Here is a 12738-nt window from a genome sequence, read left to right on the forward strand (position 1 = left end):
AAGGAAGTAGGAAACGAGTGAATGAACAAATAACCTTGCGTCAAAATTACTCACCCTCAAATTGTAATTTGATTGCCTTCAAATTAGCTCTGGCTTTAATGACATCAAATTGTCGATAAGAAGAGGCAAAAACATTTAAACCGAACAATCGAATACCGGTCACCTTTGGATTCGGTTTCAAATAGAAGCTATCATGAATTCTAGTTTAATATTCAGTGTTTTGATTTGCTTTGTAATGTTACCTGTTAGTTATGGATTCCGGCTAAGTAATATGAAGTGCAGAAAATGTAGTCCATTTGTAAATTCGTTTTTTTTTTCTACCAAATATAGATATCTTCACCGGTTCGAATCTCTTCAGCAGCATGATGGGCTTCTATAAACCTGCTTACAGTGCGTACTCCTACCCTGAATACGATTACTATCAGGACTACGACAGTAAAGACAGTTTGTACAACAGTTTCAATTACATCTCCGATTATCCAACCAGGGAGCCGGTTTATGACCAGAACTACGACGATTACTACACAGAAGATGGATTCTGTTGGTATTGCTAGGGGTTGTAACTAGAGTGACAAAGTAAGGGACAAATTGTGATACTAATTAGCGAATAAAACAGTTTTTCATTTAACATTGCTGATTGCAAACTTTTCCACTCATTGCTTGAACAAACATCTCCCACCAGTAAGTTTGTTATTGCGCCTCTGTTTCAGATCTTGATTGGAAAGTTCTATTACTGATCGAAATCTAATTGGGAAGTTTTACTTTTACTCCATCTCCGCGTCAAACACCGTTGCCGACCATAACCTGTACAATTGTCGAACCCGAATCCGCTCGAGGGCGCTACCGTCTTCTTTCTCCTTTGACGGTCTTACGCTTTTCTTTCTTCTCCTCGCGCAGTTGTTTCTGCTTTTCGCGGTCCTGTTTGTCCTTATCTTTCTTCTGTTGACTCTCCAGTTTGGCCTGTTCGCGCTTTTCCCGTACCAAGGCGGCCACGTCAGCGGCATTGGTGTTGCGCGTGAGGCCTCCGTTGGATGACGAAGCAAGTCCACCTCCTCCGCCGGCCCCATCGTCGTCGTCCTCCCCGTCCGGTTCGCTTTCCGAGAGCTGTTGAGCGGAATCGAAAAGTTGAAGAAAGAGATTATTGGTATAAATAGGGAGGTGTTAGTATCCATCGTATTGATCAGTGAGAACTGCAATTTTCCCAGTATTGCAGTGAATGATGCTGATACAAACCGATGCCAAACAATTCTTTTTTGCAATTTCTCATCGTAATAGGCTGTTTTTCATCACGCCAATCTGTCATGAAACGGCCTACTTTCCTGCACTGAAGTATTCAGTGCGGGAATAGTCATTACCTAACTGAAACCAGTGCTGTAATGATTCATTACGCAACGCTTTCTCATTACGCAACTGTTTTGGGTTGCGTAATGAATCATAACACAACAATTTTTCAGAAATTGTGAAATAATGGTGAATGCTTTCTGACATAATTTCTGATACCCTCAAGTGGTCTTCTACGAAATTGCAAAAAATGTTGTACGTATTTCGTTGCAGAACTCGATTTTTACAGCACTCGTCGTAATTATCCTACTCGGCAAGCCTCGTAGGATAAATTTACGACTCGTGCTGTAAAAATCGTCATTCTGCAACTTGTTTCGTAAACTACTATTTTGCAATTCCGTTGCTAATCAATCAACTTTTCATTGAGAAGTTGATCAACATAACGGCCTACTTTTCCTACCGAAAGAAACAGTGCTGAAAAGTGCTACTTTTCAGCACTCTTTTCGGTGCTGAAAAGTAGTACTTTTCAGTACTGTTTTGGTAGGCGTCAACCGAATAACCCAGTCTCTTCATGCCATGCTTGTTCTGCGCGGCGTGTGAGTCGAGACGAGTCGTTCTCACTTAGAGTGGCGTGAGGCGACTAATGTTAATAAAATGGAAGCGAGTCAACACCTCACCGACTCGTCTCGCACAGAATAAGCACAATTACATCTGATTCTGTCGTATAGCGAGGTGGCAATTCTTGACTCGAGTGAAGTGACTTTCCATTTGGTTTACACGGCGAGTCACTTCATTAGAGTCTACATCCGTTGTGCGATCTGGTTCCGACACAGGTTGGCGACTGATGTGGGATCAGATCGTCAGCTACTGTCTGTGCTTTCTTACCTGTTCATTCATCCAAACCGATGGGAGCGAGAAAATTTGTGACATTCATGGCTACTACTGTATCACAGCCTACGTGATTGAAAAATACTAAATTGAAACTACGCATGGCTGTATGCCCATGTGGGTTCTCTTGAAATGTTTCTTTGTGCTTTTAGAGTTCATCCAGTTGAAACGGCATTTTTCGAAATAGCAAAAAATGTTGTATGCAACTCGTTGCAAAACTCGATTTTTTTTCAGCACTCGTTGTATTTATCCAACTCGGCGAGCCTCGTTGGATAAATGTACAACTCGTGCTGAAAAAATCATCATTTTGCAACTTGTTGCATAAATAACTATCTCAAAACGGCTTTAGCATTGTACAATAACATTTTGATAAATCTTGATCTGTTTTTGGAAATAATGCAAAGAAAATGCATCTTATTGTATTCTCAATCCGTCGTATCGTTTTCAACTCCGTCGCAATCAGTTTCCAGATTCGTCTCACAACTTACGGCTCACTGTGATGTATTGAGTGGTTAAAACACAATATATCAACGCTATAATAAAATGTTTCACTAGATTATATACATCTACGGGCATCTCCCTCCATTCCTTCAGCATGTTGGAATACACTAATTTCTTTTAAAATTAATTGTTCGTCATCAAAATTCAGCCCAAGCATATGGACACAATTTCTTTTGACCGTACAATTATGGCATTTGCTCACAGTACAGCGAAAACAACACAATCAAAGGAACCGTATTTTTACGTCGAGCGTCGCGCATACATTGATACGCACAAGCTTTTTTTTTCTCAGTACGACGGATAGAACTTTGTTTACATTCTCAATCATACGCGGCGATTGAGGAAATTTCGTAAAATTTGGTGATTTATTGAAGTATTCTCGCATAATCTGAGATAACGCCCTAAAAGCCATTGGTGTAGCTCGTTGTTTCTGAGTAAATGAATGAATAAGCATCCAAACCAAAACCACTGGCAGGTAGAGAATGATCCTTTCTTCACCATAGAGTTGTTAAATAACGCGGCGAGATCATAAGTTATGCGAGTATTACGGCGTGTGATTGGAATGAGATCCTTCAGTGAAGAAGTACGAAGGTTTTCCATAGTGAAAATAAGTGCCCGGCGAAGTAAGTCACCCACGGGGGCAGGAAGAAACTTGTGTTGGAAAGTGGTGTGACTGATGTCGATCTCTAAGCATTTCTCTCAAATCGTGTTCGTCCATGCGATTTCGGTGAAAAAGTGTAAAGTGGATAATTGAACTGAAGTTATAGCGTTAGCGTTAGCGTTAGCGTAGTTACGATATACTTCGTAGATTGGATACTAGCAATATTTATGTTTCTTTTTGATAATCTCATTCGGACTGCTTTCTAGAACAAGGATGGGGAATATTCCTTGATCCAATCTTAAACAAGAAGACCAAAACCATAAATATCGCTATTCCTGGCCACGCCCATCTTTACCGTAACTTGGGATAGGGGAAGGAAATGTTGATGTAGCACTTACTTAATGAGAGGCCACCGACTCAGCGACACCCTCATAAGTGCTACGGAGGTGGGGGTTGGGTGAGGAAAAAAAGTCAGGATTCGCTTTGAAAGCTAGCGATAGACCCATGGCATTTATTGTTTAAGCGTTTTGAATTTAATCTTTTGAATGCCGGCAATCAAAGAGAAGGTATTTATCGTATTTAAGATATATGGTTAATTAAATTCCGCATAGTACTTTCCGTTTCAAATGATTATGTTTGCGACGAATCAAGTGTGTGTATCTGCATATTAATGATTTAAAAGCAGAACCGATCCCTCAAGGGTCATCGGAGGAAAAGAATAGAAGGTAACAGAAAAAACAGAAAACCGCTACGCGTAAGATCTACAAACCTAGTGTTTTTTTTGACTATTCGAAAATTGAACATTAGAAACAAAAAAAAACGTATCCAACTTATATTGAAGAAATGGCGGCCATTTTAAAAAAAAAATAATAAAAAGAAAAAAAAAGCTCCTCTTTATGTTTAAACGCTCAGAAACGGAGAAAATGTGGAAATAGTGGCAAATTCAAAACATATTTTCACCCACACGCAAACCATTCGATTATCCGTGATCCCGAACCGTCGATGCATATCCCGCGGCACTTATCAAAATTCAACTATTGCGAAACAATATTCTGTTAATAATTTGGAACAAACTCACCGGATCTCCCAATTGGGTATAGCTAGTAAGATGACCAATCCATTTCCAACAGTGGTTTGTATTACCACGTACGCCAACCGATAGGCTCAGGTAGCATTATTTCCCTAGCAAGAAACCGAACGCACACCACAACACATTGCTTCTTCGAAAACCGATCTACTCGTCCTGCACAGCTTAAATTGCACCGATAACACCATTCACTACAAATCACACTCATGTAGAGAGCACTGGTCAGATAATTTCTTTCTAAAACTTTTACTGCACAAAAAATGCCAGCCGAATTTTTTTTCACGTCCACTCGCGCTCCGTGGATAATTGAACTGAAGTTATTTAACGAAAATACAGTAGTTTTATTGAATTGTTGGTGTACAAATGTACAAACTATAACAGCTTTCCCAAAATTACACTTGGGAAATGAATCTATGTTGCAGGTAAGGGATGGTACACAAATTATGTCACGCTAAATTTCGACTTTTTCGATCCCCTCCCCCCTTTGTCACGTTTTTTGTATGAGTTCTTCAAAAATTTTGTAAGGCTCGTCACGCTTGGCTTGATCGCTCCCCCCCCCTTGGAGCGTGACGTAATTTGTGCATGACCCCTAAATTGGAATATCCGCCGTAGTGGAACATTTTAAGTTTGATACGACGAATAATAACGCTTACGTCGAAGTAGACCAAAACCCTACCGTGTCAATGAATCCGTTTTTATTCCGTCTCATTCCGGAGTTACCGTGTTGATTCTATAAACGTTATTCGGTCGAATACTTCATTGGTTAAGCTGGTTCCATCGCATTTCGAAACATTGCTTTTTACAATTTCACATCGTAATAGGCTGTTTTCATCACGCCAATCTGTTATGAAACGGGCAACTTTCCTGCACTGGAGTATGCAGTGCGGGAATAGTCATTACCTGGGAGGGAGAAACCAATACAAAATTTCTGTACGTCATAGTGAGCCGAGATTCTGCTGTCACGAACTGTCACTCTGAGCCCAGATCTCAAACATTGGACTAACATGAAAAAGACGCGTAACTGATTAAAACACATTTTCGTATTTCTTCAAAAGTTATAAAAATCGAATAAAAATCAATTCATGCACATAATGCAAGTAAAGTCACGTGAGCACCATTTAATCTGATTGAACATAAAGCATTGAAAAACGCATCGTTCTACTTTTTCCAAAATCAATATTTTGTGGGCTTCGTAGCCGTGCGGTTAAGCCCCAAGCACAATGTGAGCGGCAGCGCGGTACAACGGCAAAACGGCAAGCCCATCTTGAGCTACACTCTACTTGTCAAGTCAATGTTGAAAAGGATTCAGTCAACATGGCATTGATAAGTAATGTGTAGATCAAGATGGGCATGCCGTTTTGCCGTTGTACCGCATTGCCGTTCACATTGTGCTTGGGGCCTTAGTGTCACCAAGGCATTTAGGCGTATCGTGCTAAGGAGTGTGGGTTCGATTCCCGACACATGCCGAATAACTTTTCATGAGGAATGTTATTCGACTGTGCCACTGGGCGTTGCATAGGGGGACATGGGGCAAGAAGGACACCCGGGGCAAAAGTGCCACCTCTAATGTCACGTAGTTCAAATCAATTTTTTGATGTTCAACGCAGGATAAGAATAAATTGAGTACTAATTGAGGGTTGTGTAAATATTACAGTTAAAAATGTTAAGTACAAAAAATTAGAAACATGTATTTAACTCACCAACGCAAAAAATGCGAAATATTATAAGAATATAGGACTGGAAAACAAGGTTTGACTCCCAATAAATACAAAACATATTTGTTTTCCGCACAGTATTGATGATTTTCAATTGTTTAATATAGCAGTGAGGATTTTTTTTCGACAAAGTTCTTTTGACATTAAGTTTTACATATATAAAAACAGTATGTCTTATGGGGCAAGAGGGACACCGCAATTTTCTCATATAAAATCACATGAACTTTTTTTTTCTTGTTTAATATTGCATTAAATCAATGCTTCCTACTAAATAAAATCAAAATAAACCATCTTGGGCATTCAAAATGGTTTCTGAAATTTTTTACTATTATTGTTACAGTCAAATAAGATGAGATCTAAATTAATTTCGTAAAATTAATTTTTAACTATAAGTCAACTTTTATCCCTCAGTTTTTATCTTTACTTACTCTAGAATTTATCGTTTAGGTGGGGAAATAATAATATACAAAATTTGTGGCATTTTGCTCTGGTGGTCTTCTTGCCCCATAGGAGTGGCACTCTTGCCCCGTGCCTCGTTGAAAAACCTCATAAGAAGGGACATATTCAAAAATCTCAAATCATCATGTTATTCTTATATTTTTGAAATCTATTGATGACATCATTTAGAACAAGAGGTGAGCTTGCCCCTACACTGGAATAATCTTCAAAAATTGTGCTAATCAACCATGATTTGATTCTAGATATCTTAAGGTGTCCTTCTTGCCCCCAGCACCCCTACTAGTCCGTTGTCTAGTGTGGTGCTTCCTTCAAAGGGCGAACAGCCCACTGGAAGCATTAACGTGTAGTGTCTTTAGTGCATAGAAAACTGTGGCCCTTTTTTCATGTTTGTCAGGAAAGATCGAAAGTGCACAACAAAAGGAAACTACCGATTTTCTCGAAGCCTGCCTTGATTGTTGTTGGCATACTGGAGTTATCTTGCAGTTCAAAATAACGTTATCTTATATTTCGTGTGTAGTATCGGTGCCTCCCTCCCAGGTCATTACGCAACTGTAACCAGTGCTGTAATGATTCATTGCGCAACGCTTTCTCATTACGCAACTGTTTTGAGTTGCGAAATGAATCATTACACAATTTTTCATAAATTGTAAAATAATGGTGAACGCATTCCTATATAATTTCTGATACACTCAAGTGGTCTTCTACGAAATTGCAAAAAATGTTGTACGTAACTCGTTGCAGAATTCGATTTTTACAGCACTCGTCATAATTATCCTACTCGGCAAGCCTCGTAGGATAAATTTACGACTCGTGCTGTAAAAATCATCATTCTGCACCTTGTTCCGTAAACTACTACCCGACTGATGGTTCTCCATTGTTTCGGGTGTGTACATATAACAGCAAAGAGTTCACATTGCACTAACAACGCACACACCCGCAGTCAGCCTGTGTTCTATTTTTTAGCTTGTTTTGATACACGTTCGCGAACCTACAGCGCACATCTCCTGCTAATACTCCACTAGCAATTAAACGACAGCGCACCGATGACCAAATCGGAGATTATTTCGATACGATCGACGAGCATGGACATCCTGTTACACTGGGAGAAGTGATAAAGCTCATGATGCTGCAGTTTTCGGAAACACGGAAGTTGATATACAGTGCGTGATGAACTTAAGAGTGTTCACGAAAAAATCGATGCCGTCAAAGCAGAACTGAAAACCGACATCAAGTCAGTGAAAGACGAGTGTTCCGTGAAGTTTCATCAGCACGATGCCGCATAGTGGTTATCACGCCTTAGGTTTGGGTGCCCTAGTGTAGAAGTAGTTGTGAACCTTAGAGGAAAACAATATGCCCTCTGTTTCGAAAAACACCCAGAATCCGGGTATAATATTTTCAAAATGAATAATATTTCCATATGCATTTTGATTAGTCTGGAAAGGGTGTGCAAGTTTCTTTGAGGAAAACAAAAACAAACTGTGTATGACGAGCGTATGCTATTCTACTTGTGTTCAAATGTCACTTAGCTCTATTGGAGGCCCTGAGTGTGAGTGTGGATTCTGTGTCAAGCAGGATCGGAGCCTTGGAGAATCGTAACTCATTAATCATCAGTTTTTCTAAGCACCAAGCCTGTTCGTGAGTCCGTTATGTTTTGTTTTGCGTTGGTTTTCACTCGTGAGGTGCTTCGTGATGCGAACATTCCCACCACTGCACTGTGTTTTATTTTCTCGACTTCATGCGCTTTTTGAATAGCGCTCATACCGTTGATTTTAGCGATATAGTTATATTAAGCGCATCTTTTGACGAAAAAAGTTTGGTGATCAATCCACCTAGCAGTGAAATAGAAAAACTATTTTTTCAACTACCCCTTGAAAAATAAAAGTAATTCATGAATAACTTAGTTACTTTAAAAGATAGGGTAATGATTTGTTCAGCAAAAACGCGGGCTTTTCCATAACAAAATACTTTGTAGAAAACACAAAAAATTCAAAAAGCGCCTGAAATCGAGAAAATAAAACACAGTGCACAGCCGGATCTACGTCACTGTATTTTTTTCTTTAGAAATTGTTGTTTTTTGTTGAGCAGCTCGTTTTTTTTTGTTGTTTTTAAGCACAGTTTTTTTGTTTCTGGACAGTGCTTTCTTGTGATTGTGACCGAAGCCACCAGGATAGATTCTGAGACATCGAGTGAAGAAATTTTTGTTGGACTTGCGATTAGCCCCAAATATCTGGCTTTAGTAACGGACATGAAGGAAGCAATTCTTGTACAACGGTCAAGGACTGTACCAATTTCGATTTTTGCGAATTACTCAATCCTTATACTTATGCTTCATATGCCTAAAAAAGCAACTCTTTTGTGTTTGGGTCCAGGTTTAACTGCTATATGTATGTTATTAGCTGCCAGAAAAGCAAACAGCTCGTTCTTTTTACCATTCAAGGAACGAGCATTCCAGTTTAAAATTAATAAAAATTGGATCCATTAGAGAAACGTTATCCTATAACAATTTAAATAGTAAGTTTTACACCAACTTGGACTGCTTCAGCCATTGTGGTGGTTTTGAACATTGCAGCAATCATTTGATTCAATTTTTCAGTTCAAAATCTCAATCCAAGGGATACTTTTTCCTAGAAGTAGGTGCATTTTCTAATGTTTTTTGTTGGGATTATCCATTAATTAGGAGACGGTATAGAAGTTACCTGAGGCTTCAGGGTTTTTCCATATGATTTGAAACAATTAGAACGGTTATCCGTAGAAAGACCATTTGAAGGGGGAGAGGCTGAAAGTGTCAGCTACAATATCGGCATAGTAGTTTTCTTAGATAAACCCATTCGAAATTAAAAGATTCGAACGGATATCTAACGGACAAAAAAATAGATTGTGAATAAGCATGTTTAAAATAAAAAAAAAAGTTTTCAGCCAAAGGCTGCACAGACTGAACAATCACTAATATTAGACAACGGACAGTGAAGAATGTTTCGTTTTGACGAAAAGTTTGCTCTGACTGGAGTTGTAGCTGAACCCACGCTTCGTGACACAATATGTTTAAGCCCCTGACACCGCTAACCGCACGGCAACGAAGCCCACTTTACCTGATCGATACTATTCTTAAGCAAGCAATCATTATCTGAGAAATGAGCATTTTTGGATATTCTGCCTAGGAAATTACGGGAAGATTCGCTTACGCGAAGGGCAATCCCAAAAGTTAGACTTATGGTTGCCCCCGCAATTTGTGCATACAAACTTTTAGGTATTTTCCTTCGCTGAACAGACGTCCTTAGCGTGAGAGGAACCTTCGCAAATCATGCATTTAGCATCCATGCAGTAACGTTTTGTGCCTTAACCCCACTTCAGGCACCGACGGCACTGAGTGGGGTTCTGAAAATTTCCTCCAGGTTTCTTTAATTGTTCTCATGTCACACGGATTTCGCTTTTTCTAAAGCTATACCTATATGTTGTTACCTGAATCACTTTTGTTGAAGTGAGCTAAATAGTATTCTTGAGGAAGCCCTTTCCGGCGAATGCCAGATTGGGTTCTCTTCTTCATAATCTCTTGATAATTGATCTCTTCGGGTGACTTACAGTTACTTGAGAGACCTTTCAAGGCGACTTTGAACATATGTTCAGTTTTGTCGTCATAAGTAAAACAAATTGCTTCTTCTCTTCAAGACGATTGAGAAGAAGTTCGCGATCTTTAAGAGTTTCTGGCAAAACGCGACAGCCTCTTTTCTTTGCGATTTGAAGGGAAACCTTGATGCTCCTTTTGGAGTTAAAGATCCCCTGCCTAAATCCCCAAATTCGGAACATCTGACCACGATAGGCTGCACTCTTTGTTTCCTCACTTGAGTCATAGAACCTGGACTAGAAGCTGCTTAGATTTGGTGTTCGAAAAATTTGTCTAGAGTGTATTAGCACTGAGAAGTACTGTTTTATTGCTTTAGGTAGTTTTAAAAACCTCCAAGATCTGAGAGAATATGTGTACGCACACCCAATTCATACAAACGAGCATTATTCATGGTCAGTATACTAACCTGACTGTATTGCGATAGAATTTGCTGCTTGATTCGTCGTTCTTCCTCGGTGTATTCACGTTCTTCTTTTTTGGCCAGCTTTTGATTCTCCAACAGTTTAGCCAACTGCTCATCGACATCCAACTTCAGCTTGGAAGCCCCAGATTCTTGCACCTGATGGCATTGTTTCCATTTGTCGAGAATTTCTGTGATGAATGTATTTATATCGGTTTCCTAAAATACAATGAGTGTTGATTTGTTCAAATACAAATCGACATTATTCATACTTACCAGTATTTCTGACAAAATTCCTTCCAGAGCTTCGGTTTTCTCTTCGTTGGTTTCGTCACCCTCGAGAATCCCCATTATATAGGAACCAAAAACACCCTCATCCGTATTGAAATCGCGCAGCTTACCGTTCAGCCAGGCATTGAAACCATCCACGGTGGACACATCCATGGCGGTACGGAGGTGTGGTGAGATATTTGGGTTCTAAAATCCAATTAAAATAAAAGCAAGCGACCTAGAGCCTTAAATTTCCCCGGTCCCTGATTTTTTTGCACACCCCGACCAACCAGTCTTCATAATTCTTTATAGATCTTTGACCAACGATGGCGATCGCTAACGGTTCAAAACGAATCTATATCGATCGCTATCGAAAATCACTGACTGGTTGACCGGGACACACTCCGCACCTTTGCCGTTCAAGAACTGAATGACAGTTGTTTGACAGCAGAGGTTTCGGCTTCCTTTCGGTAACATTTTGCCCGAATGCATGACAGATCGGCTCCGGAGTTGCTCAAATTCACGAGTGAACGAAATGTTCATTGCGTAGCTCAATGTGCAGCGAAAAGCGGGAACTTCGGATCTGGCGCAATCTCGCTTTGCGAAGCACGTGTTGCATGCAATAGCGTGGATAAGGGTGTAATCTCGTGGTTAGCCCTCTCCAGAAACGGGCGGTTTATTAATTACGTAAGGCAATTTTTGGGATTTTTCATGTTTTGGGGTTTTTCAAATCTAGAGTGTACTGCAGTCTTTTAAAATGAGAATCTATCGCAGTAATAAGGGCCCGAAGCTAGTACTAGAAGTGGTACCCATCCCGACTACTATGTCTTGTGTTATGATGTCATTTTAAAATCCTTCCTCTTTGAAGAAATCGATCAAGTGTGCCGTGATTGCACTCAGCGATCACTTTTCGTGACAATCTGAAAATCTTAAAAAATCTTGCAAATCCTTCCAAACAGATTCAACATTGAACCGAAATGAATCATTTTAAGCATTGCACGACATTGTACAAGAAATTCACCACTATTCCAAGATCTTATCAAATCCGGTTATTCTGCCAACAATCATCTTCCCCAAAAACAAAATGGCGTCCTTCGCTTGGCTCATCCAACTACGCCAACCACTGGAGATTGGATCGGGCGTTTTCCTGGATTCTGCTGGGCGTTCTCCCACTTGGACTAACCTACCCGTGTAAGGCGCTGGACGTGATAATTGCCATCTGCGTCGTCGGACACCAACAGACGGGCCTCTCTTCGGTGGTGACCGATTACGTTCGAAAGGATTTGCTGCGAGGAATGGCCACCAAAGCCGCCCATGGAGTGACCGCTGGGCTTTCGGTGGCTACGCTTGTCGGGTTGCTGTACTTAACGTTTGCTGACATTGGCATCACGGAAACCGTGCGTAGGATTTGGGCAGTGCAACCCAAGGAGTCAAACGTATAGTTCAAGGTTAGTTTGTTAGGATTTGGTGTAATAATCTAATGCACATATTAAATTTCATTTTAAAATTACAATGGTATCATAGCACAGTGATTCATATCCATACAAAAGTTGGAAAAAAGTCTTGTTTTTCCCATATTCTAATGAGGTTTCTTTACTCTGATTGACCAGATTGTGAATGTTTTGGATGTAAAGTAAGGACCAGATTTCGTCAGCCCCCCGATGAATTTTAGGCTGACAAAATGGGGAACCTAACAAAATCGGGTCATTTTATTTTGTTCCTGTTTTTTCAAGTTTTGACGTGTTACATGGTGGACTTTGAAGAGGGCGATGGACATGGGCGTAGCCAGTTTTTTTATCAGGGGCTCCCCCTGCCTTATATTGGTAATATCGATTTTAAACACTTAATAAAAGGCATTGTCATTGCCCCCTCTGTCTACGCTCATGCGTGCATGACATCAAACATCATCATCAA

At 40.1% G+C, this 12738-nt stretch overlaps 2 protein-coding genes across 2 annotated transcripts; one reads left to right on the forward strand and one right to left on the reverse strand.

Moving 5' to 3' along the window:
- Positions 1-616: 616 nt before the first annotated feature.
- Positions 617-11261, reverse strand: LOC5574502 (coiled-coil domain-containing protein 43). The gene is made up of 4 exons (XM_001655115.2): positions 11224-11261; positions 10831-11104; positions 10561-10773; positions 617-1104 (listed from the first exon to the last, which is right to left on the reverse strand). Exons 2-4 carry the CDS (start codon positions 10996-10998, stop codon positions 841-843), a joined length of 645 nt encoding a protein of 214 aa, XP_001655165.1. The 5' UTR covers positions 10999-11104; positions 11224-11261; the 3' UTR covers positions 617-840.
- Positions 11262-11638: 377 nt separating this feature from the next.
- Positions 11639-12356, forward strand: LOC5574503 (succinate dehydrogenase [ubiquinone] cytochrome b small subunit, mitochondrial). The gene has a single exon (XM_001655116.2). It carries the CDS (start codon positions 11802-11804, stop codon positions 12264-12266), a length of 465 nt encoding a protein of 154 aa, XP_001655166.1. The 5' UTR covers positions 11639-11801; the 3' UTR covers positions 12267-12356.
- The last annotated feature ends 382 nt before the right edge of the window (positions 12357-12738 follow it).

The sequence above is a fragment of the Aedes aegypti genome, chromosome 2 (assembly GCF_002204515.2).
Source record: "Aedes aegypti strain LVP_AGWG chromosome 2, AaegL5.0 Primary Assembly, whole genome shotgun sequence".
Taxonomy (NCBI): Eukaryota; Metazoa; Arthropoda; class Insecta; order Diptera; family Culicidae; genus Aedes; species Aedes aegypti.